Source organism: Geotrypetes seraphini, chromosome 12 (assembly GCF_902459505.1).
Source record: "Geotrypetes seraphini chromosome 12, aGeoSer1.1, whole genome shotgun sequence".
NCBI lineage: Eukaryota > Metazoa > Chordata > Amphibia > Gymnophiona > Dermophiidae > Geotrypetes > Geotrypetes seraphini.
Window position 1 is genome coordinate 47,688,020 of NC_047095.1, and position 27,218 is coordinate 47,715,237.

At 43.9% G+C, this 27,218-nt stretch overlaps 1 protein-coding gene across 3 annotated transcripts in view; it reads right to left on the reverse strand.

The window, feature by feature from the left end:
- Window positions 1-27,218, reverse strand: part of ROR1 (receptor tyrosine kinase like orphan receptor 1) — a 349,815-nt gene that overhangs the window by 3,922 nt on the left and 318,675 nt on the right. For all 3 annotated transcript variants that reach the window (XM_033916719.1, XM_033916718.1, XM_033916717.1), the window contains 2 exons: window positions 20,858-21,103; window positions 15,951-16,162 (listed from right to left, as the gene is read on the reverse strand). In XM_033916719.1, coding sequence (XP_033772610.1) covers window positions 15,951-16,162; window positions 20,858-21,103 — 458 coding nt within the window. The remainder of the gene's footprint in view (window positions 1-15,950; window positions 16,163-20,857; window positions 21,104-27,218) is intronic.

Sequence of the window (27,218 nt, forward strand, 5' to 3'; positions counted from 1 at the left end):
TTTTGTCTTTATTTTATGCATGTTAACCTGTAACCTGTTCTGAGCTCATTGGGAAGAACAGGATAAAAAAAAAAAAAGAGTTAAATAAATTATGAAGATCTGTATCACTCTCTACCATATACATCATATTACAGCATTCTAGTAGAGTTATGATGGTCACTTCTCAACGTGGAGGCCTGTGTTGTCACATATTTTTTGTTAGTCCTTTAAAAGTTTATCACTACTTACCAAATGTTTTCAGGTCTAATATGCATATAGTTAAAATTGCACCTCAAGAAGTTGTTTGTGGGGTCTTGAAAGCTCACATACCATATCGGTATTCTTGACAGCAAAGGTTCAAGAGCCGTTGGCAACTCTCGTGAATCCTAACTTTAGTTGACTGACTCTCTTCTTTCAATACACTCTTTTGACTCATTTCAGTGAATCTGAGCTATGAGGTGCAGTGGCATAGCAAGGTGGGGGTGGGGGCAGGGGATCAGTATGCCACAGGTGCCATGTTGATGGGGGCGCTGTCACCCCTCCTCCTCTCCATTTCCCTGCCTCTTCCCACTCCTCCCCTCGCCACACGTGTGCCCAGGGCTGGATTAACGGGTAGGCCCAGTAGGCTCGTGCCTAGGGCCCGAACTTGCCGGGGGGGGGGGGCCTGCTGAAGAAACAAGTAACAAGATCGAGCCCCTCTCCCAATCCGGGGTGTGACTCACCCCGTGGATATCCCAGTTGCCCAGTATCATCGCCATTTTGGTCCAGCTGTGAACTTTGGTTGTGGGAGCCGAGGTGAGGAAAGTTTTCGGAGGAGGAGCCACGTTCCACCCCTTCCCTTCCCCTCCACCTGGCCTCGCATTCCTGTGCTGGGGGCCGGTGTGTGAGCCAAGTGCAGACGCTGGAGTGGCTGTGTGCATCGGGCTCAGGGGTGGCAAATTCTGCAGCACCTCCCCCACCTGGGTCCCAGTACATGGCTACTTTCATCCTCTGCCAGGGGGCTGATGATTTGGGAATTGATTTCTCAGCCTGGCCTCAAAAAGGAAGTAAAAGCCGGATACCCCTAAAGTCCAGCTCTCAGGCTAATGGTCTCCAACAAGCAGGTTAACTGGGGGAGGCCTGTGGGAACCACTCTAGGACTTAAAGCACCAGGGGTTAGACAGGGCAGGGGCCCAGGACTCTTAGACTTGCAAGGGGAAGAGAGCTTGCATGAACTTCCCTAGAGATAGGCCTGGGTGAGGAGGTAAGCAATCCTGGATTGGATGGAGAAGGCGGCAAGATGGTTAAATGAATACTGGTGCAGTGAAAAACAGGTACAGTAGGCTACTGCCCAAGCATCTCCCCCCAGCTTTTCAACCAGCACAGCAAGCATACTACCACTCATCATTTCTATAGTGTGCTATAGAGCTTACAATTAAAACAGACAGGGAATGAGAAAATAGGCATGGGTAATTTACAAGTAAGTGGGAATTAAAAGCAGCCTCAAAAAAGTAGGCTTGCAGTTGGGATTTGATGATGATGATGGAAGTAGAGAGAACTGAAAGGAGAGAGAGAAGGGGGCAGGGCAGATGATGGAAGTGGGGACTGGAGAAGGGGGCAGATGATGGAAGTGGGGAGAAGAGAGAGAGAGAAGGCGGCAGATGATGGAAGTGGGGAGAACTTGTGCCGTCAGCATCAGGCGAATATGGGAAAGCAGCAACAATGGTGAGGGGCCCTCACCTCCTCACCACTGCTGCTGCTTTCCCACATGTTGGATGCGAGGAAGAAGATAGAGTTAGTGAGATAGTGGAGGGGTGAAGGAAAGGGGTGGCAGAAAATAGAGAAGGAAGACCAGAGAAGAAAAGGAAAGGGAAGAGAGAGGAGAGAGAGATGCCAAAGAACTGGGCAGGAGTGGAGGAAATGAGAAAAGAGAGAAGCTAAAAACCATAGGGGGGAAGGAAGTAGATATGGAACGAGAGAGATGCCAGACCATGAGGGGAACAGAGGGAAGATGATGGATGCCAGACCAAGGGGCAGGGGGGTATGAGAAGAGATGGCAGGGGGAGACAGTGGATGGAAGGAAGAGAATGACAAAAAGATGAGGAAAGCAGAAACCACATGACAAAGGTAAAAAAAAATTATATTTTTTTATTGTTTTGTAGTATTGTAGCTGTGTTGATAAATGTTTATAAATGGAAATATGGTGATTGTTTTATTGGACTAATTTTAATACATTTTTGACTAACTTTTAGAGGCCAAATTCTCCTTCCTCAGGTCAGGACAGGATACTGTAACAGCAGTATACTTTACTGACCTAAGGAAAGAGGGTTTGACTTCTGAAACCTAACTGAAAAATGTATTAGTCCAATAAAATAATATTATCTTATTTTCCATTTTTTGTTTTATTTGTTAATTTGTAAAGTGATTTGTTATTTCTCTTTTTTTCAAATTTATATCTGCTATCTTTATATTTTGTTCAGTATTGGGGGGATATGCACCACTGTTTCTTCACCCCCTTAAACTGTACCGTTCCTTCGGTTTGTAGCACAAGCCAGCATGCTGAATGCTCTGCACTGCGCCGATGGTCATAGAATTCCTATGATCGTCAGAATAGCGCAGAACGTTCGGCCTGCCAGCCAGTGCTAAAAATCTCTTCCGTGCTTTTGTATAAATGGGGGGAGGGGGGGTTAGTTTGTGATTACTTATTCCATACTGGGTGAGAGTGGTTCTCTGTCCTGTGTGTATGAAAGACATGGTTTCTGTTAGCATTGACCAGCCTTGAATAAACCTGATTTGATCTTATTGTCTGCCGATCTTCTTTTGTTATACGTTGGATTCTACCAATCTAGTTTCCAAAGTAAATCTTTGCATTTACAAACTTCAAGCCTGGGCTTTAGCTGTCCGGATGAAGCTTAATACAACTAAAACTAAGCTTTTGTGGTTAGGTCCAAGATTGGACTGTCTTCCTCCTACTGTAGCTCTGGTATCTGGGTCCTCCTTACCAATTGAGTTCTCTGCTAAGATATTGGGAGTCCTTTTTGATTCCTCTCTTTCCTTTAAGGACCAAATAAATTCCTTGATCAAGAAATGCTTCTTTAGTTTGCGAATGCTGAGGAAGGTTAGACATCTTTTTCATCACCGTCATTTTTCTATCTTAGTTCAATCAATTATATTATCTCGTCTTGATTACTGAAACGCTATCTACCTCGGCATTACAAAAATTTGTCTTCATAGATTACAATTAATTCAAAATACTGCTGCGAAGCTGATCTTTGGTAAACGTAAATTTGACCATGTGACCCCTTTGCTTCAGAGTCTTCATTGGCTCCCAGTTTATTTTAGAATTCAATTTAAATGCGCTTGTATTTCTTTTAAAATTCTACATGGTATCTTTAATCCTCTTACTCTTATTTTGGAATGTTTACCCATTCTCCTTTGCAAGAAGTATCCAACAATTTAAACTCTCCCTTCCTTCTAAAAAATGGATTAAAGGAGTCAAGATCTTTGTACTTTTTGATGGAGTGAACCCATTCTACTCCACTCAGGATTTTGTAGACTTCAATCATAACTCCCCTCAGCCGTCTCTTTTCCAAGCTGAAGAGCCCTAACCGTTTTAGTCTTTCCTCATACGAGAGGAGTTCCATCCCCTTTACCATGTTGGTCGCTCTTCTATGAACCTTTTCTAGCGCCACTATATCTTTCTTGATAAAAAGAGACCAGAATTTAACGCAATACTCCAGATGAGGTCGTACCATGGAGTGATACAGGGGCATTATAACATTCTTAGTCTTGTTAACTATCCATTTTTTAATAATTCCTAGCATCCTATTTGCTTTTTTGGCCGCTGCCGCACATTGGGCGGAAGATTTCATCGTATTGTCTATGATGACACCCAGATCCTTTTCTTGGGATCCCCAAGGAGGCCCTAGCATACGGTAACTGTGATACAGGTTATTCTTCCCAACGTGCATCACTTTGCATTTGTCCATATTAAATTTCATCTGCCATTTGGACACCCAGTCTTCCAATTTCCTAAGATCCGCCTGCAATTTTTCACAATCCGCTTGCGTTTTAACAACTTTGAACAGTTTAGTGTCATCTGCAAATTTAATCACCTCATTCGTCGTTTCAATTTCCAGATCATTTATAAACAAGTTAAATAGCACCGGTCCCAGTACAGACCCCTGTGGCACTCCACTGTTTACCCTCCTCTAATGAGAAAAATGACTATTTAACCCTACCCTCTGTTTTCTATCCAATAACCAATTCCTAATCCACAATTGAACTTTGCCACCTATCCCATGCCACTTTAATTTTCTTAGGAGCCTCTCGTGAGGAACTTTATCAAAAGTGTTCTGAAAATCTAGATATACTGTATCAACCGGCTCACCTTTATCCACATTTTATTCACACCTTCAAAGAAGTCAAGCAAATTTATGAGGCAAGATCTCCCTCGACTGAACCCATGCTGACTCCGTCTCATTAAATCATGTTTGTCTACGTGTTCCATAATATTTTATAAGAGAGGAGGAGCTCAAAGTCGAGGACTTCCTGCAAAAAAATTTTTTTTTATAATTGTTTCTACCATTTTGCCCGGCACTGAAGTGAGGCTTACCAGTCTGTAATTTCCTGGATTTCCCCTGGAGCCCTTTTTTAAAAATCGGCATAACATTGGCCACCCTCCAATTTTCAGGTACTACAGATGATTTTAGCGACAGGTTACTGATCACTAACAGCAGGTCAGCAATTTCATTTTTGAGTTCTTTTAATACTCTGGGATGTATACCATCTGGTCCTGGCGATTTATCACTTTTTAACTTGTCGATTTGGCTTAGTACAAATTCCAGATTCACCGAGATTTCTTTCAGTTTCGCCTCATCATCACCCTTGAAAACCATTTCCGGTTCAGGTAGATCTCTTACATTTTCTTCCTTAAAGACCGAACCAAAGAATGAATTCAGTCTTTCCGCTATGGCCTTATCCCCCTTTCGCTCCTTGATCATCCAACAGTCCCACAGATTCCCTCACAGGTTTTCTGCTTTTGATGTACCTAAAAAAATTGCTAAGTTTTTGCCTCTTTTGCAGGGACCGTCCCTTGCATGTTTAATGTACAGTGCTATGTGTGTCTGGGAGCGCAATAGAAATAATAAATAGTAGTATGATCATATTTGTATATGCATTTTTAGTGTCATGGTCCTTACTCTCTGGAAGCTTCATATATTAGATTCAAAACAGAGAATGACACGGGGGGACAAATTTTTCCCGTCCCCATGGGAATTCATTTTCCCGTCCCAGTTCTTTTCCTGTCCCTGCCCCATTCCTGCAAGCTCTGTCCTCATCTGCACAAGTCTCAAACACTTTAAAATCATAACTGTTTGAGGCTTGTGCGATCAAGGCAAAGCTTACAGGAATGGAGCAGGGACAGGGATGGGACGGGGAAATTGAGCTCCTGCGGGGACATATTGGTCCCCACGTCATTCTCTAATTCAAAAGCAAGCTTATGACTTTTGCTATGATTGCCATCTTTATCAGGCAATGGTTGCCTTGCTATTTTCTAACACATGATGTCTAAGAGTGTGACGCAGGGGTTATAACTACAGCCTCGGCACCCTGTGGTTGTGTGTTCCATGCCCACGTTGTCCTCTGTGATCCAGAGTGGGCCACCTGGTCTCTCATTGCCCCAGGTACATTAGATAGATTGTGAGCCCGCCGGGACAGACAGGGAAAAATGCTTGAGTACCTGAATAAATTCATGTAAACTGTTCAGAACTCCCCTGGGAGAACAGTATAGAAAATAGAATAAATAAATAGAGTGAAAAGCTTCAGCCTCTGATCACCAGAGCTGGTATTGTGACATCACAATGCCTCATTCCTCCAGTGCCTAAGAGCCAACCTCATCAGTGATGTCACAATGGCTTGATTGTCCTGTACTTGGCTCATATTTTGATTTCTAGAGTGCTGCAGTGGTTAAAGCTACAGCCTCAACACCCCAAGGTTGTGGGTTCAAACCCATGCTGCTCCTTGTGACCCTGGGCAAGTCACTTAGTCCCCCCATTGCCCCAGGTACATTAGATAGATTGTGAGCCCACCGGGACAGATAGGGAAAAATGCTTGAGTACCTGAATAAATTCATGTAAACTGTTCTGAGCTCCCCTGGGAGAACGGTATAGAAAATTAAAGAAATAAATAAAGGTGTATTTAATCTTTGATGTGCTCAGGGGGCTTCTTCATCTTCATACTGAGTGGTCAGTGTTCCCGCTAAGCTGCGCTGGGGTGCGCTGACGCACAAAATATTACCTCGCAGCGCACAAGTTTCTCGTCACAGCGCACACAGTGTAGAGCACAGTTCTTCAACCACCGGTCCGCAAACAAAATCTTGCCGGTCCGCGAAGGATTCGGTCCCCGCCGCAACGAAAGGCCGGCGTCAGCTGACTTGCAACTTCCTGTTGCAGTCGCTGTGCCGGGACTCCTGCCTTCGCCGGGACTCCTGCCTTCCACCGCGTTTGCCTCCTGCCTTGTCTCCGCACCTCCAGACCAGCAGCGGCAGCTGTGTATGCTTTTAACTTCGGCACAGAGCTGCCCCTAATCAATAGTTTAGCGCGGTTTCATAAGGCAGCCTCGGGGCCTTTGCTAGGCCGGCCCACATCGCATCATCGAAGCGGGCCGGCTATCAAAGGCCCCGAGGCTGCCTCATGAAACCGCGCTAAACTATTGATTAGGGGCAGCTCTGTGCCGAAGTTAAAAGCATACAGAGCTGCCGCTGCTGGTCTGAACTCTTGGGCCGCTGAAGGAGGGCAAAAAGCAGCTGTCCTGGAGGTTTCCCTTCCTCTCGCCTTTACAGGTTCCTTTTTTCCACCTTTTTTTTTTTCCTTCAAACGGCAACGGGCCCCAGCATCGACATCAATCAAGTAAGTTCCACTGTCAATCAAGCGGTTCTGCTCGGCCAAAGCTTCCCCTGTGACATGAGCCACCCTCAGGGGAAAGAAAGTGACCCACAAAGGTGAGGGGAAGGGGGGCAGATGATGGAAGTTGGGGGGGGGGGGATAGAGAGAGAGAGAGAGAGAAGGGGCAGATGATGGAATGGAGGAGATGAGAGAGAGAGAGAAGGGGACAGATGATGGAAGTGAGAAGAAGGGAGAGAGAGCAGAAGGCAGATGGATGTCAGTTGAGAAGGGAGAGCAGATGCTGAATGGAAGTGGGGAAAGAACACATACTGGATGGAAGGAGGAGATAAATAAAGGGGGAAGAAAATAGTAAGATAATGGAGGGGTGAGGGAAAGGGGTGACAAGCTGTGTGTAGACACAGTGAAAAGAGGGAAACGGGACTAAATAGTAAGAAAGAATTTAATTTAGATGGAGGCAGAAAATAGAGAAGGAAGACCAGAGAAGAAAAGGGAAGAGAGAGCAGAGAATGATCAGATCTGAGTGGAGGAAATGAGAAGAGAGATATGCTAAAAACCACAGGGGGGAGGGAAGGATAGAGATGCCAGACCATGAGGGGAACAGAAGGAAGATGATGGATGCTAGACCAAATTGGAGGGTGGGGGGGGGGGCAGGAGGAGAGATGGCAGGGAAAGACAGACAGTGAATGGAAGGGGCAGATGCTGGACTGAAGAGACAGAGAAAGTTATCATGCTGCTGTACCGGGCCATGGTACGCCCTCACCTGGAGTACTGCGTCCAGCACTGGTACTTTAAGAAGGACACGGTACTACTCGAAAGGATCCAGAGAAGAGCAACTAAAATGGTTAAGGGGCTGGAGGAGTTGCCGTACAGCGAAAGATTAGAGAAACTGGGCCTCTTCTCCCTTGAGCAGAGGAGATTGAGAGGGGACATGATAGAAACATTCAAGGTACTGAAGGGAATAGACTTAGTAGCTAAGGCAGGGAGAACGAGAGGGCACTCTCTAAAGTTGAAAGGGGATAGATTCCATACAAACGTAAGGAAGTTCTGTGGTAGAAAGCAACATATTTATTTGGCTCATAACTTGCTGGCGCCCGATATTTTTAGCTCACAGTGAAAAAAGTTTGCTCACAACACCCGCCCACTTAGAGGGAACACTGGGTCACTGCTTCAAATTCTGCTACTTTTCTTTCCTGTATTGTTATAATATAGTTCCTTTCTATATCTTTGATTTATCTTTGTAAACCGCTCTGAGAGGTCCCCCTAAGAGCGGTATATCAGGACTAATAAAAACTTGATACTAATAAAAACTTATCCCACTGTCTTTCAACTCCTCCAGTCCCGACTCCTCCAGAACTGCCCAAAGGCTTAAACTAGCCTTCCCCTCTCCACGCGGCATCCACTATTCAGGCAAACTGGGTAAATCCCTTCTTTTCAAAATCACAGGTCTTTGGAACGACCTCACCACCCCCTTGCGGAACCTGAGCTCCCTTCAGCTATTCCGCAAACAACTGAAAACCTGGCTTTTCAGCAAATTGTAGCTCTATCCTTCCCCCCTTTCTCTCCCCCCTTCTACACATAAGTTCATGTAATCCTTTTTCTTCTTCTCTACCCACTATTTTTAAGTTCTTGTAAACCGTGTCGAGCTCCATTCTCATGGAGATGATGCGGTATATAAACTTAAGGTTTAGATTAGATTAGATACTTATATATACCAGGCCCTAAATCACTGATATATTGTCTAGTGAGAAAACAGAACAAATCAGCCTGCTATCTTATCTCCACCCAGAAACGACATACTATGAGAATACCCCACCTTAGTCACAAGTGAAAATCATGGACCCATCACAAATAGGAAACAAAGCAAAAAACTAAAATGAAATCTCAAGAAATCAGATGCTGCACATACAGAAACAGAAATGCAAAATATCAGAGATCTGCATTTCCCAAAATATACAAGAAAAAGCACCAAGGGCCTTACAATATGGGACAATCAAATGTCAATTTATTGACTGAATTGACATGGGCCGTATTTCGGTGCAATCGCCTGCAACAGGGGGGGTCAACTCCAATAGGTCTGTTCGAGTTTCAAAGAAGAACAACCAAGATGATAAAGGGGATGGAACTCCTCTCGAATGAGGAAAGACTAAAACGGTTAGGGCTCTTCAGCTTGGAAAAGAGACGGCTGAGGGGAGAAAAGAGAGGGCTCAGGGGAAAAAGTGAAAGGCAACAGACTCAGAAGCAACCTCAGAAAATACTTGTTCTTATTAATTTTTATTTCTTATTGGTTAAGATTCCTTTTTTTATATATATCTGTTGAAAATTTAATTAAAATGTAGAAAAATAAAGATCTAACGAATACTGTACCCCATACTATGCCATACCATAAATTGTTCCAGAGAAACTACCAGACATTTGGTAGGCAAAGCATAGGCAAACACAGGTGGCATGCCAAGTTTACACTTAAATTTATGCCAGAAATTGATTTTATTTTCATTTTTATTTAAAGTATTACAGTATTTCTTTGATTTTTTTTTCTGGTTGCTTGAGAGTTCTGGTTGAGTTCTTGTCAGTGGAGTGGTAAGGGGGGGGACAAGGGAGCGTACCACCCTGGGTGCTGTCTTGGTAGGGGTGCCTGCACCGCTCTGCCACTCCCATGCCACGCCTGCTCTCCCTTCCCCCCTCCCCGTACCTATTTAAATCTTCACCAGCATGAGCAAATTCACTGGCCTGGCAAATTCACTGGTCACAGGACCAGGAAGTGAAGTCAGAGGGGAAGCCAACGCTGGTGTGAGCAGCAGGCTGGAGAAGCTGCTTTCGCTGGTGATAATTTAAAGAGGTACAGGGCAGGGGGGAAGGAAGGGTGCGAGTGTGGCTTGGGGGCACAGAAGGAGCAGAGGGATGGAGAGGAGGGCAAAGGGGGATGCCACCACCCCAGGCGCTTCCTACCCTCACTACGTCACTGGTTCTTGTCTCTAGAAAGCAATCTAATACTTAAATGTTCTTATTTTTGGGACCCTGAGCTTCACTTACGTAGTATTTCTAATCTTTGCGAGCTCTCAGCTTTTGTTCCCTTCTCTCTCCTCCTTGAGCCTAATCCTAATTTTTTCATATGTCTGAATGTTGCTTTACCCTATAGTCATCAAGTCAACAGGAAATTGCATTTTTTACCTTCTTGAAGAGATTTCATCTTCAAAGGACTATCACTGGAAATGCATCTTGCCATCTTGAAATTACACAGTCAGCACAAATTAACCCTGCCCTTACTGTCCATTTTCACGTTTTAGATAAATACCGATGATACAAGGAAAGGAGTCCAAAAGGCTTTTGAGGAAAAGTCAGTAAAATATATGGTGATGGCAGGAAATTAGCTGTATTGTTGCAGAACAGATGGTATATATTACAGAAATCCTTAGGGCTAAACTTGTTTAGGTCTGGAATATTGTAAATTATATTTCAGGAATGAAAGTGAAATGACCTCTGTCTAACCCCCAAGTGAGGTTTTGCCTATTTGAACTAATGTAGGGGAACCCTATTAAAGAAAATGAAGCCATAAACTTTTGGCATCAAGGGTTCATTTCGAGCTCAGCAGCTATAAATCAGTTTGGTTTTTTGTTTCACAAGTGTGTGTCATAATGTATTGTACAAAATGTAAGGATGTGTAAAATACATGAGCGGCACCAAGCCAAAGCGACCTGGAGAGAAAGGAAAATATCCCTGGTTAAAAAGTGTTTAGCCGGCTAACTGCTAATATTCATCAGGAGACAGCCAGTTATCGTCGCTGAATATTCGCAGCTAGCAGCTAGACAGTGACCTGCCATGTCGCGAATACTCAGCGTTGGCTGCTATTAACTTAACCAGCCAGTGCTGAATATTTGCTTAGCCAGTTAAATTAGAGACTGCCAAAGAAAACCTGGATATTCAATGTCCGATGCCAGAAGCAGCCCGGCTTTGAATATCTGGGTAGAGCGCTGGTGTTGGATGGACAACACACTGCCCAGTGCCAGCTAAAAATTGCCTGGTATGTCTATTTCTCAACTACTTCCATTAGGAAACTCTTATATCTTGGCATCCCAAGTCCTCTAAATTTTCTTCACACTTCTACCTCTAACCCTCTGTTGGAGTTCCTTCCTATTTCTCCTACTGTAAACCGCGTCGAGCTCTACGAACGTGGAGATGATGCGGTATACAAACCTAAGGATTAGATTAGATTAGATTATTATGTTCTCAGTAGAAATTAAGGACACTAAACCTGATATAGATTCTTAGTATAAATTATGGGTACCATTTTAAATTTGATTGACAAATTTGAAAGTGGAGACAAGTATAAAAAAATAAAATTGTGGACTATGTAGGCAAACGTGATTTCATGCAGCGTCTCTCAAACTGTGTGCCCTGGCTCAGTGGTGTGCCTGGAGAGATTCCAGAATTTTACCTTATTAAAAAAAATTCCCTTCCTAAGGGCTCCTCTTACGAAGCTGCGCTAGCGGTTTTAGTGCACGCACCAGAAAGGTTTGGACAATTTCCTGGGGGAAAAGTCTATAGTCTGTTATTTAGGCAGACATGGAGGAAGCCACTACTTGCCCCAGATCGGCAGCTACTTTTTGGATTTTTGTCTGATGAGTGGAGTTCCCGGAGGGGATTATAGGGAACAAGACAGGAGAGTTACTGTAACTCTAAATAACCAAGATCCTATTTAATAGCTGAATGCAAAGGTTCAGCTTTAGTATGTCTAGAAACAGACTGCTTCGGGATTTTCTTACATAGAAATTCTCTGTAAAGCCAGAAGTCCAACAGTGAATCTGATCCAAATGACTGCAATTACAAGCAATAAACATACTGTTGGCCCTTTTAACCTTCTGTCCGATATTTTATATGTTTTCGATCACGAGGTCTGCTTTATCAGCCAACGGCTCTGCAACTCTTCTGTTGACCTTTTAAGCGCATGGAATTATCATCTTCAGAGCTGCAGCGAGGCCGTTGCCACACGGCATAATTTCTATCTACAGTGAACTGCACGAGGTTGGCGCTTAACATCGCGGCCACCCATGGAGTACACAGCTTTGAAAGTTTAAGCATTGTCTTCTTGGTTTTAAAGAAACAATTTAGTTTGGCCAAAGAAAAATCTCAGCCATGCAAAACTCTTTCATCCCGCTTCAACTTAAAAGGGAAACAAACACACATTTTTTTCTTCTCTGGTTACTGCTGCTGCCAGACTTATTACAGAGCAGTTCTTGGGTACCTTTTGAGCCTTAGTTTACTGTGCGAACTGAGAAACACTTCACCTTTTTTGTTGTTTTAAAGCCCAACAATTTGTTTGTGTTCCTTTTCGGCTTCTGGTTCAACTGGAACCAACACCTACCAAGTTACAACAGTATGAATCTTCATTCCCAACTACCCAGGGATTTCCCCCTTCTTTTACCCCCCCCCCCAATAGCCCATTGTAGTTATAGACCATTCCTGATTCTGTCTACTCGGGTTGTTACTGAACCATAGCTGAACTTCCCACTCCCTCAGCTGACCGGATGTGCAGAAACCTTGGTTAACGAACTGACGTGAGGTTCAGTGCATGTCAGCGTTTAGCACTTAAGATTGATTAATCCACCAGGCTGGCGCAGTGCTTTACATTATCAGTCCGATATTCAGAAGCATTTATTAGAATAGCAGGTAATGCTATCTGGATCAGCGAGCTGCTGCCTGGGTCCTTCTGCTGATTTTCAGAGAATAGTTAAGCTCTGGAACGCGTTGCCAGAGGATAGGGTAAGAGCGGATAGTGTAGCTGGTTTTAAGGAAGGTTTGGACAAGTTCCTGGAGGAAAAGTCCGTAGTCTGTTATTGAGAAAGACATGGGGGAAGCCACTGCTTGCGCTGTATCGGTAGAATGGAATGTTGCTACTCCTTGGGTTTTAGCCAGGTGCTAGTGACCTGGATTGGCCACCATGAGAACGGGCTACTGGGCTTGATGGACCATTGGTCTGACCCAGTAAGGCTATTCTTATGCTTTTATTTTCTTGAAAGCATCACCTAAAATCATTGCTGACCTCCTTGCACTAGCTGGATAGTGAACAGATGATATCAGGGTGCAGCATGGGTAATTCTGGGAATTATCCAGGTAGTGGTGATATTAATCCCACTATGTGAATAACTTAGGACAGCCATTTTACAGTCTGTTTATACCTAGATGGAGCATAACAGAATAGATATAAGCATAAAACAAACTAAGGGGGGAATTCTAGATACAGTGCTTAAATTTAGGTGTTGGTAGGTGCTCTACCGGTGCCTAAAGTTAGGTAACATATGGCACTGATATATATATATATATGTATATATATAATCACTAATTCTTATTATATTTTCCTTTCTTCAAAACTCTTGTAAACTGTGCCGAGCTCTATACTTATAGAGAAGATGCGGGATATAAGCGTGGAAGGGCATAATCGAAAGGAACATCTAAGTCTGTTTTCGTCTAAGTCGCAAGTCATCCAAAGTAAAAAAACAGCCTAGAACACATTTTCGAAAAATATGTCCAGCTTTTTTTTCATTTCGAAAATCGTCTAATTATACGTCCTGCCGATCTGATCTTCCAAGTTGCTAAATCGTCCATCTTTATACCACAATTTCGTCCAACTTTTCGTCCAAGTTCAAAACGCCTAGAACAAGCCCTGTTGGACGTGGGAGGGGTCTGCAAAGTGATGGGCTGAACACCCAGACATGGCACCTAAATAGTGGGGTACCTTACAGGGCACTGCTGTGAACTTCACAAAAAGGGTGCCATGTCTTCTCCCCACTACAGTTCCCTTATAGGTCATGGTGAGCCCCCCCAAACCACCTCCAGAATCCCCTAGACCCACTTATCTACCACCCTAATAGCCCTTATGGCTGCAGGAGCCACTTATATGCCAGTCAAAAAGGGTTTTGGGGGTGTATAGGGGAGTGCACATGTTTAAGTATCAATGCAGTGATTAGAGTGGCTTATGGACATGGGTCCTCCTCTCCATGAGTCCCTAACCCACCCCCAAGACGACTTAAGCCGCCTCTGTGCTGGACGACTAGGCTTTCCTATGCCAGGCTGCCAGGTGATGATGGTCTGGAGGCTGAATTTTAAAGGTGTGATTACGATTTTTATGGGGTGGGGGGGTTAGTGATCACTGGGGTAATGTGTGGGGGTCTGTTTTATGTGTTTGCAGTGACTTTAGGTGGGTTTTTGTGACTTAGACCATGTTTTAAATGGTCTAAGTCACAACGTCCAAGTTGCGTCGATCCTGGGCTGTATATCACAGCGCTAGTGTGTGTGTTTTTGCACTTTGTAGAATTTTTGTTAATGACAAATACTGGGTTTTTTGGACTAATGCTGCAAGTGGCATTAAGTGGCCTAAAACGCCTACATAGGCGTGATTCACAACAAAGATAGGCGCCAGAAATGTAGGCCCAGAAAACCCGGATGAGCAGGAATTGGTGAAATTTCTTTCCCCGTGCAATTCTCTACTCTAGACATAAGAACATAAAAATAGCCTTACTGATCAGACTAATGGCCCATCTATTCCATTATCCCATCTTCACAGAGGCCAATACAAGTCAGAAGTACTTGGCAAAATCCCAAATAGTAGCAGCATTCCATGCCACCGATCCAGGGCAAGCAGTGGTTTCCCCCATGTCTGTCTCAACAGCAGACTATGAATTTTTCCTCCAGGAACTTGTCCAAACCTTTTTTTAAAACCAGCTACATTAACCGCTCTTACCATATCCTCCGGCAATGCAAGGGGACAGAAATGTCACCAATTCCTGCTCTTCCTCATTGATAATCTAACCCAGGGGTGTCAAAATCCCTCCTCGAGGGCCGCAATCCAGTCGGGTTTTCAGGATGTCCACAATAAATATGCATGAGATCTATTTGCATGCACTGCTTTCATTGTATGCTTATAGATCTCATGAATATTCATTGGAGAAATCCTGAAAACCCCCGACTGGATTGCAGCCCTCGAGGAGGGAATACGACAACCCTGATCTAACCCATATCCACCTGTACCCAATAAGATCCATTTCATCTCCACCCATCCATGCAATTAATCTCCTTCCCCATAATACTGATCTCTCGCTCGCAACCCTCCATTTCCTCCTGACTCACAAGTGAGGAGACAGGAAGTGATGTCAGTGAGGACAGGATGCAGTGGAGGAAAGCCTGCAGGGTCGGTGAAGGCAGTGAAAATGAATTGCTGCAGCTGCCAAGATGCCTCTGAGATACACTGGGAAAGGACAGGGGGATTCAGAGAGGAGGTAGATGCCTGGCCATTACTTACATGAAAGTATTTCTATTCTAATATATACAATAAATAATAGGGAACACAATGTACTAATCTGTGATAACCACTATCAAAATTCCAAATAATCACAGAATCATGTTCTCAAAAACATATACTAAAGTGAAATAAAGTAATAAGAGCAAAGTGTGATAAAACACAGCAAGGGTCACAGCAGGGACAATCATAGCACTCACGGTCTCACACCGCCAAAATATTATCAAACGTTAATACTAGTTTCTCAGAATAGAAAGCTGAAACTTATCTTAATGGACGCTATGGCGGTAGCAATTCTGTGACCAGCTGTGGGAGATCAGTATTGGTTTGGCAAGCTTTGCCGTCAGTCGTGGTCACGATGAGTTACTCCTCCTGAAGAAGCCTCATTAGGCGAAACTCGAGTCAGGGGGCCGGCTCAATTGGGATTTCAGTCACGGTTTTGGATTTTATCTGCAGCTGGTCACAGAATTGCTACCACCACAGCGTCCATTAAGATATTAACGTTTGATAATATTTTGGCGGTGTGGGACCGTGGGTGCTATGATGGTCCCTGCTGTGACCCTTGCTGTGTTTTATATTACACTTTGCACTTATTAATTAATTGCACTTTAGTATATGTTTTTGAGAACATGATTCTGTGATTATTCTAATATATAGAAACATAGAAACATAGAAAGATGACGGCAGAAAAGGGCTATAGCCCATCAAGTCTGCCCACTCCAATGTCCCACCCCATATAAACATTTTCATAATGTTCTCCAAAAACAACTGTTTTGAATCAGAGACATGCGCCTCACCTTAGGTTTGTACGCATTTAGCATTGACATTTCCACGTTTTGCCCTCTCACGTGTTTTGGCTGCCTCTGAACTGGAGGCGACGAGGCTTTCTGGTTGTTGCGGCAGATGCAGATGAAACAGAAAAGCAACGCAATGGCCAGAGGAATTGTAACGCTCGGTACCAGGATGTACAGTATTTCCATTTTGTTCTTCTCCTTCGAGTCCTTGGCATCTGATTGAGACAAGGAAATGGCAAAATACTTTAGATTTAGGGTGAGTAAGTCATGTGACGCACGGCTCACCGCCATGCAGAGAATGATAAATTCTATCTGAATTTCCTGGAGCTCGTGAGAACAGTGAGTGCAAAGTCCAGCAAGGACACATAGCTAGAATCCAAACAACACTAGTACGGTTGCTAGAAAATTCTTCATCGCCACAATGTCAGCCTATCCCATATGTCTTCCCAGTAAGGCCATATGTCTCTATAGGTCTTGCCCCACTTCCTGGTCAGACAGAGGCCATTAAGCAACCCATGCTCCCTTGTCCTCTCCCGACAGAAAGAAAAATAGTCTTTCAAAATGCTTAGGCTTGTGGATTAACCTCTGACATATTCTTGTAAACTAAAAAAAACAAAACCAAAAAAAGCCCCACACAGTCACTCTGAATGGGGTTATTTCAAAAGAAAACAGTTTAAGGGGCTACTTGATGCTGATGAATAATTTGGCAAGTGGAACTTTCTAGATCTGGCGAAGCCCACACAGAAAATCAAAGTCTGAATACTCCTAATATTTGTCTGATGCTCAAAGAAAGCTGAGCACAGACCTGGGCATCTCATTTCAGGTGCCTAAAATTAGGTGAAATTTCAGCATAATTAGAACATAAGAATAGCCAATGGTCCATTTTGCCCAGTATTCTGTTTCCACAGTGTCCAAACCAGGTTACAATAGGGTTACCAGATTTTTACATTAGTAAAATCCGGACCCCCCTAGACCCGCCCCCCCCAGTTTAACCCCAGTCCTGCCCCCAATTCCGCCCTAGCCCCCACCAAACACTTCCCCTGACCTCATGCCCGATGTGATTTCAAGGAAGCTTTTTAAAACGCGGACAAAGTGCTGGGTTTTGAAAAGCCATCCGGACCCCGGACGTGTCTGGGGAAATCCAGAAGTCTGGTACCCTTAGGTTACAAGTACCTGGCAAAGACTCAAATAGCAGCAACATTCCATGCTACTGATCCCAATGGCTTCTCTTATGTTGGTCTCAATGGCAGATTATGGACTTTTCTTCCAGGAACTTGTCCAAACCGGCTATGTTAACCGTTTACCACATCCTCTGGCAACACATTCCAGAGCTTAATTATTCTCAGAGTGGAAAAAAAAATAGTTCCTCCTATTGGTTTTAAAAGTATTTCCCTGTAACTTCATCTAGTGTCCCCTGTAACTTCATCTAGTGTCTTTGTAATTTTTAATGGAGTAAAAAAAATCGATTCATTTGAGAAGATTAGATTATTACCTATCTTTTTTTCCTGTAAGGAGGGACAGGAGTTCTGAACAATGGGTTCTCTCCTAAGAGTTGGGCTGAAAATTCACCCATAGGCAGTGGCTTGTTTTTTTTTATTGGCGGTGGGGGCAAAAGCTTCGCCCTAGCCCCAGCAGGATCCTGCAGCATAACCTCTCTTTCTCCAGCTCCCGACTCCCCCCCCATCTACCTTCCCCAGTCGCTGTAATTTTAAATCTTCCGGCAGCTGCCGCATAGTGTGAACAAGCAGGCCTGCCCCGGAAGCGTTCATTCTGCAGCGACGCTGGCCGGCGGCTGGCTGAAGATTTAAAATTACGGCGGTCGTGAGGAGGTGTGTGTGGGGAGTAGAGCCGTTGATTGCCAATGTTTGGGCAGGCCGTGGTCCCTGTGGCCTCCTCTGTTCTGAATCCTATGAATTCATCTAACTTTAGCCTTGTTGGAAGTAGGGGGGGGGGCATTATATAAAATAGTAAGGGGTCCTTATACTAAGGTGCACTAATGATTAATGCATGCTAAGGCCCTGATTCTATAAATGGCGACTAGCTTCTAGGAGGCGAGAAGCTTAACTGTCGATCACCTGTTAGACGCCTTTTATAGAATCACGGCTAGCGGCACCTAAGCAGTCTTAAGTGCCGGTAGGCGTTGAAACCTTAGGTGCACTCCATTTATGCCAGGGCTTTCTTGGACCTAAATGAGTGCATCTAAATTAAGCGTCTGCTGAGGCCTAAGTCAAATAATGCCCAAAATTCATCCAGAATCTGCCCCTAACCACGCCTGCCTTCTAGTAGGCGCCTCAGAGTAGACATCTACCTTGAAGTAGTACGTGTCTCTCAAGTTAGGCGTCTACCAGCTCATTTAATTTTTTAAAATTGCTTTTTAATGGCACTTTTCAATTAATGGCGCCGATGAAGCCTAATGGAATAACTTCAGGCGCCCTCTGTAGAATCTGGGCCTATATGCTAAGAAGCCCATTTTATACCTATGGACTTCTTAGCATTTAGCGCGAGGTAATCATTAGCGACCTTAGCCAAAGGAGCCCTAAGTCTCCACTTGACTGGTTCATAGACAAAACCGCCAAAGACAAAGGCGTGCGCCGACAACTGAGCGCAAGACGGAAGCGCTCGCCGAAGAAAAATAATGTTTTTAGAGGCTCCGACGGGGGTTTTTGTTGGAGAACCCCCCCCCCCCCCCCACTTTACTTAATACAGATCGCGGCGGCGTTGTGGGGGGTTGTAACCGCCCTCATTATACTGGAAACCTGGAAATAATTCTGGATGAAGTAGAAAAATGGATGACAAACCACAAACTGAAACTAAACTCGGACAAAACCAAATTCCTAATGCTTGAAACGGACAAAAACCCATCCATAACAGACCTAGAAATTAAAGCAACCAAATACCCAATCCAGACCTCACTCAGAATCTTGGGAGTGCTGATAGACAGATGCTGCACTATGCAGACCCAAATCAACAAAACTACCCAAAAAGCATTCTTCACAATGCGCAACTTAAGAAAAATAAGGAAATTCTTTGACAAAGAACACTACAGGATAATTGTACAATCCCTGGTACTAGGTCTCGTGGACTACTGCAATATCCTTTATCTACCATGCCCCACAAACATGATCAAAAAACTTCAAACTGTTCAGAACACAGCCCTTAGACTAATTTACTCACTCGGAAAATTTGACCACATCACCAATGCCTACCTAGACTCACACTGGCTACCGATTCGAGCCAGAATTCAATTCAAACTATACTGTCTACTCTTCAAAGTAATTAACGGTACTGCACCCACCTACCTAAATGACCGCCTAAACCGTAACCTTCCAACCAGAACAAGAAGAACACTGACATCATTCACATACCCACCACTCAAGGGTACTCACCGCAAAAAGCTTTATGATAGCCTCCTGGCAACACATGCTGCAAAACTCGAACCTTCCATCACCAGATTGTTAACCACAACATCAGACCTCAAGACATTCCGTAAAGAAATCAAAACACTGCTGTTCAAAAAATATATACAATCTACCTAACCTCCCTCACCCCTTCCCCCAAGAAACCAAAACACTGCCGTCCAAAACATCTTCCGATGTTATTAAGTCTTTACTATCATTCTGTTATTAAGTCTCTATCCTCAAACTGTATTCTCTATTGTCATGTACCATCCTGGAAATGTCCAGTTCTCTTCTTATGTAATCCGCTTTGAACCGCAAGGTACAAGCGGAATAAAAATCACTAATGTAATGTAATGTAATGTAACTTAACTGTTTCCCTGTTTTTTAGGGAAAAAGTGAAGTTTTCAGTAAAATGTGGGGGGTTACAACCCCCAAGCCCCCCCCCCAACGCCCCCACAACGCGGCACAATCTATAAAAAGTAAAGTGGGGGGGTTCCCCCCCCACACCCCTTGTCGGAGCCCTTTAAACAGTCATTTTCTTCGGTGCGCGCCTCCACGTTGCGCTCAGTTGTCTGCGCGCACCTCTGTCCCGGCGCGTTTTTGACCTGACACCTATAAAACAAGGCACTACGAAAGACATTTCCTTCAGGCACAGTATGAAGATGAATCCTTGAAAAATCAGGCACAGTTTATGGTCAGTAACAAAGGCCATGTTCTCACAATATATCAGGCTCCACCCTGTCTTTTCACAGAGAAGGTGTTTTTTTTTTTTTAAAGCCCCCAAATGCACACAGGCCCAAATTCTGTAAATGACGCGCTGCAGCTAGGTGGCAGTAGGTGCCCTACCACCGCCTAACTGACCAATCAGAGGGCACATTAAAAAAAAAAAAAAAAAAAAATTGAAGGTACCAGTCTCGCACCTATTGAGACGCAAAGGGATGCCTATAGACCCCTAAGGCCGGCAGGGACATGGTTTGCACTAGAAGTGTCCTTAGTCGTACATTCCTATGCACCTCCATAGGTGCGAGACAGGCACCTTAAATGAGGGCCTTTAAAATGCAGGCCTACATTTAAGGCACTTGGTTTGTTGGGGGGGGGGGGGGTTGTTTTTTGTTGTTTTTTTTTAAATAGCCATGATTCTATGAATGGCCCCTACGGGCCATTTCTTAGGCGGCTGCTGATACCAGCGCCGTTTATAGAATCTGGCTCATAGTGCGGGGCATCTTCTTTGTGTATTAATATATTATGAATTTTTTTTGGGGGGGGTTCAAACTTTCCTTGTAAGATGTCATTGCTGAAGTTACTTACTCGTACTAGTAAAATCCTTGCTTTGCAGGATGGATTTTCTGGTTTACATGTCATGCTGTTAATTGCAAACACCCCAGGCGCTCTTAAAAGAGCTCCTTTTCAAACCTGATAAAGGAGTCCTGTGCAAAGCAGCAAAGAGGGTAAATCCTTCACAAGGAAATAACTGCTTGAATGTGGGCTTAAGAGCAACTTTTAAAAATTTACCGCATGCTGGAATGTCACAGAGGTCCGACTTCACATTTTCGTCGAGGGTAAAGCACCACGGGGCGTCCTTCTGGTTTCCCGGGTTTCTGCAGTAGGAATGGCCCCCGTTCAGCTCCGGGTACCTGACTGCGGTGAAGGAATGAGTGTGGGGGTACTGAGAATTCCAGGGTTGACACTGGCGCCCGGACTTGGTCATGCTGACAGTGCCACGGTAATCCATTCCAGAACTGTTGTAACACTTGTGATCTGAACAATGAGAGTACAACAAAATAGAACATGGGAAATCAGATGAAATATTACAGCTAACGAGCTTGCACATCCAGATCAAACGTCCTCTTTTTCCTTTTTTCTTGGATTTCTAGCTTAGTTGAAACTGGTGTTTATAAGCTTTAATTTGCAGCTTCTTGGGGACTACCCCCCCCCCCATTTCTAATCCACTTTCACCTCTTGTCTGGCCTAGCAATAAACCCCCCCCTTTTACTAACCGTGATAGCCGTTATTAGTGCAGGGAGCCGTGCTGAATGCTCTGCGCTGCTCCCGACGCTTATAGGAACTCTATGGGGGTCTTTTACTAAGGCTCACGCTAAATGCTACCCCGCCCATTATAGTCTATGGACGTTTTAGCATTTAGCATGTGCTAAATCGGCGTAGTAAAAGACTCCATATGAGTGTCGGGAGCAACATGGAGAATTCAGCGCGGCTCCCTGCGCTAATAACCGCTATTGCGGTTTAGTAAAAGGGGGGATAGTTTATTATTTATATGACGCCTTTAAACAAGGTGGGTTATAAACCATACATAATTAAAACTAAACAGAAACCAAAACTAAAAGACATCAAAATCATCAGAAAATACCAGCACATCCAAAAAAGCATCAACCATCATATTTCATTGTACAAAATAGATGACGCATTAGCAATTTAATAGGATAATACAAAAATACATTCAATACAATAAGAATCACAATAATATTTCATACAAATTTAAATCATTCTTTCAAATTTAATTTCCATATGAATTAAGTCAATCTTATCTACACCCCCCTTAATTTCATCCCCTACCCACTATCTTCCCCTAAATGAAATCCCTCACCCTGGATGAAAGTTGCCAAAAATAAAGAATTTTTTAAAAAAACTGTTTAGATCTTTTTGTTGCCTAATTAATGTATGCTGGAAGATTATTCCATTCTGCAAATCCCACACATCAGAAAGTCCTAAAAGTCCTAAAAGTACTAGTCCTTAAAGTTTCCAAACATAATTTCTTGTAAGTAGGAATTAGAGAATGACACGGGGACAAATTTTTCCCCATCCCCGCAGGAACTCATTTTCCCGTCCCGTCCCCACGAGTTCTTTTCCTGTCCCTGCCCCATTCCTGCAAGCTCCGTCCCCATCTGCACAAGCCTCAAACACTTTCAAATCATAACCAGCAACATTCTAGAGCTCAGATTGTGATGTCATAATGCCTCATTCCACCAATGCCTAAGCTCTGTCCTCATCTGCACAAGCCTCAAACACTTTCAAATCATAAGTGGCAACATTCTAGAGCTCAGATTGTGATGTCATAATGCCTCATTCCACCAATGCCTAAGCTCTGTCCTCATCTGCACAAGCCTCAAACACTTTCAAATCATAAGTGGCAACATTCTAGAGCTCAGATTGTGATGTCATAATGCCTCATTCCACCAATGCCTACGCTCTGTCCTCATCTGCACAAGCCTCAAACACTTTGAAATCCTAAGTAGAAACATTCTAGAGCTCAGATTGTGATGTCATAATGCCTCATTTCGCCAATGCCTAAGCTCCGTCTTCATCTGCACAAGCCTCAAACACTTTAAAATCCTAAGTATTCGAGGCTTGTTTGGTTAAGGTAGAGCTTACAGGAATGGGACAGGGACAGGGACTGTGACAAAACTCACAGGGAAGGGACAGGGAAATTGAGTTCCTGCGGAAACGGGGACAAATTTGTCCCCGTGTCATTCTCTAGTAGGAATGGCAGACTACTTCCAAGCCGTGGCTCCTTCCCTTTGCAACCTAGTAGCTATGGCTGTTGTGAAGCAGCTTGGTTGTCCTCTCCCATCTCCCTGCGTCATATAAACACAGCCTCAGCAGCATTCCCAGCCCTGAGCCCAGATCACTTACATGGTTAATGCACCGCAATTTCACCGAGCGAGTGCCCCAGAACCAAAGTACTCGAAACAAACTACACCACTGCTCAGCTGCGGCTTCGGCAAGAGCACAATCTGCCAGTTTCCTGAGGCTCTACCACAGCCTCTGTTTTGCATTCGCATTCCTGGGAGGATTTAAGGCTTACGGATCAGCAAAGGAAACAGCTTACCCCTTAAGTATTTTTGTGGAAGATGTATAAAAGGAAACTGGGAGGACTGTGGGAAGGGAACCGAAGCATGTTCTTCTGAAGTACTTAACAGCAAATGTGCATGATGTAAACCTCCTGTTCCCGCTTCGTTAAGCTACTTTAGAAATATAAATATTTGTTTCTTCATGCAGGAGTACCCATGACCAGAAGATGTCTGCAGGGGCTGATTTTTGCTGAAGTCACGGTATTGTGTGTGGTTTACTTGGTTCTTACTCGTATATGCTAACGAATTTGGAAGAGTAATTTTGAAAGCTATTTCTGTGGACAAGACAGCCATTTTGAAAACTCCACCACTTCACTAAAGGCAAAATTCCATGTGACGCACCCAGCTGAAGTGTTTCTGGAGGGCTGGGTTAAGCCAGGGAGGCAACAACGAGCACCTTATTTTCAACGACTATGGGCTCCTTTTACTAAGCCGGAATAGCGCGCGCCAGACGCTAACGCCAGCGTTGAGCTGGCATTAGTTCTAGCTGCGTAGCGCGGGTTTAGCGTGCGCTAAAATGCTGCGTACGCTAAAAACGCTAACGCAGCTTAGTATAAGGAGCCCTATGCGCACTGCTTTGTTTGGAAGAAACAGGTGCAAAATCGGTGGGTTCTTTGTTTCAAGGTGATTTTGTAAGGGAAAGATATGCAGACACTTTTCCACTGAAAACGGAGACAAACAAAGCTCTCGAGTAAAAATACCCATGGGCTCGGCACCCGTGCGGGCAGATTTGAAATTTGCCCCATTAACCTTTTGGTATTTGCTTTTTTTATTGATGCTCTATAAATAAAACCCTAAGCGCGCATGCGCACTTAGGAGGCCGTGAACCCTGGCGCCATGATGTGTGCCTCTGTGCCGAATTCCATTTGAGGCGCTTGGGGCGGCTTGCACTGCATGTGCCGGCTTGGGGTGCGTGCAGTGCATTAAGTGGCAGATTGTCTCTACAACAGCAGGAGGGTGTCATGTGGGTGCTGCAAGGTGTCCCTTGCAGGTAAGAAGTGGAGGGGGGAGGGGTGTGCTGGGGGGCAGACAGCAATCATGCTTTGCTCTGGGAGGGGGGGAACAGAAGGGAGCCACGGAGAGACAGGCAGGAGGAAGGTTAAATGAAGGGAGAAGAGCTGCTGCTGGACAGGAGGAGCAGTGAAGGGGTGCTGCTGGACAGGGGGGAGGTAAAAGGAAGGGAGAAGGGCTACTGCTGGACAGGGAGAGCAGGCAAGGGGTGGTGGTGGACAGCCGAGGAAAGAGAGACAGAAAGAAAGAAAGACAGACAGACAGTGGCCAAGGAGAGAGAGAAAAAGAAAGAAAGATACACACATCTATTCTAGCACCCGTTAATGTAATGAGCTTAAAGACTAGTACTAATATAATATATGATGGTCACTGACAGTTCAAACAGTTTGTTTTTAGTATAAAACACTTGAAGATAAATCAGGTTAGTGGAATAAAAGAATCAAAACTACACAAAATCCACTGCAGAAATATGAATTCTGCATCGTACTTCTTATTTAATTCAGTTTCAACCCAACCAGTAACAGGGGTAGGAAAAAGCCTCAGTTCTTCAAACAATCCATGTTATACTTTTTCAGGGTGTTCATACATATATTCGAAACTTGAATTTTCTACCAGGCTAGCTTAATTTTAATGGATAAAGTTACCCCCTTCCCTTCTTGTTTTAACCTTTTTTGTCTCTCTTTTCTTTAATTTGTAGTTCCACCCTTTTCCGCTTTTGTACTTGTCTGTTTGGTCCATGTCTTATTGTAATAAATGCAGTCCATTTTCCCTGTTTTTTATACTGTACATCACTTTGAAATATGAAACTACGATTTAATCAAACTTTTAATAAAAACTTGAAATTTGATATATCGCTAGCTCAAAAAACCTCCCAATATTTTGTATTTTTATTTCCGATTTTCCTTATTTTTTCTTTTCTTTATTAACTTTTAATATATTTTCACTCCATCAGAGTTTAAAACGCTTTCAAAACTGTTTCAAATCATCTCCCAAAAATAGTTTTGCATAGACTACTTGTCAGTTAGTAGTCCCACTCCGACATGGCCAGTGTTCCAGAGTTTTCACTACTGCTGCGTCAGGAAGAAAGAATTGGATCCAATATTTATAAGCATTCTTCTTCAGTTCTTACGGCAATGTTCAATTTTGAATAGTGTACCTTTGGAAGGGCAGTTTCAATAGATGTCCAACTTTGGCTGTTTTGAGAAAAACATCCCAAAATTCCAAATTTTCAAACTAGTAAGATATCTTTCTCCCCCCCCAAAAAAAAAAAATAAATAAAATGGCCCAGCTATCTTTTTTTCCCCCAAAATGACCCAATTAGATATTTTGTCCAATTAGGTGTCTAATTTTTTTTGCCATTATCGAAAAAACATCGAAAACAAACCATTTACATGTAGGGGGGGACCAGCATTTTTAATGGACTGGCCACACAGACATGCTAGCAGATTACTGCTGTGAACTTCACATTAGGGGTGCCAGGTACACATCTTACCATAACCCTCATACATTATATGGCGAGTCTTCCAAAACTCTCCCCAAACCTACTGTACTCACCTGGCTACCGCCCCAGTAGCCCTTAAGCCTGCAGGTGTCACCTATATGACAGTATAGTACTCCCCCGATATTTGCGGGGGTTGCGTTCTTGCAACCCCACGAATCTTGAAAAACCGCGAATACGGTTTTTCATGGGGGAGACTGGAGAGGGCAGCTGGAGCGCCGGCGAGTGCAGGAAATCACTCGCTGTATGCTCCGACCGCCTCTTCCTGCACTAAGTTGGGCCTTACCAATCAGGAGCTGCGTGTCAAAGCAGCACCACTGCAGTCCACTGCCCACCAGGCTACTCCAGAGACCTGCTTGCAGCTATACTAAGATTTGCAGCTGTCATAGAGACACATATGTACTGTTTCATGCAGATATTTGGGGGCGTGAGAGGGTTAGTGACCACTGGAGGAGGGTGTGGGGGCCATATTTTCATCTCTTCATGGTCTTCTGGTCAGTGTGGGTACCCTTTTGGCCCTTATAAGGTTTAAAAACAGGTCTAGCCCAAAATTGTGCCCTGGACGTTGTGTAAAATGTTTGATTAATTATTGCGGTAAAATATTCAAGTGCTAAGCCCACCCTAATTCCACCCAAAACGTGCCTCTAAAGCCCCTTAAGATTTAGATGCACTGGAGACAAAACGACCAGAAAGACGTCAAAAAAGTCAGTTCTGAAAATGCTCATTTGGACATTTTTACTAGTTAGATGTCCAAATTCCTATTTATTCCGCCTTTTAGATGCCTATCTGTTTTGAAAATGGACCCCCATTGGGGATGGCCTGAAAATCCGACTCATTTGTGCCCCCTTAAAGTGTATTCTACTGATTTATGTAATTATTAGTGTAGTTGTTTATGTGAAATTTTTTAGTTATTTATTGATTACTTGGTGCATCAAGTGAGGGAAGATATGAGCTCAATTATAGAGTACTGGTAAATATTTATTCAAAAAAATGTTATAAATTTCCATAACGTGTATCATTGTCTAGTCCTACAAGCCTCAACCCAATGCAGAAATTCAAGAAAGCCTTGCAAACCCCCTTAGCCCCACCCCTCCGTTCCCAAGGGATGTTTTACTGTTTTCACTTGTTGTGTTTCCTTCTGCCCTGTTGAGTGAAGCATGTCATGCAATACACACTGAGATGCTGCCAGACTCCCAGAGCAGTATGGAAAAGGAGGCAGGAAAATCCCAAAACTGCGTGGCTTGGTCAGGTCTGCTTTAACATAAGCAAATCTGGAAGATTGTGGGGGGGGTTTAAAGAGGCCGAAGGAGGGTTACCATATGGTTCCAGAAAAAAGAGGATGGATTCCGATATCCGGGTTTTACTTCCATTGAAAGCAAATGAAGTCAGGAGGATAGATTGAGACAGCCGGGTTTTACTTTCATAATGGAAGTAAAACCCGGATGTCTCAATCCATCTTCCTTTTTCGGGAGCCACATGGTAAAGCATAGGTGTTCTC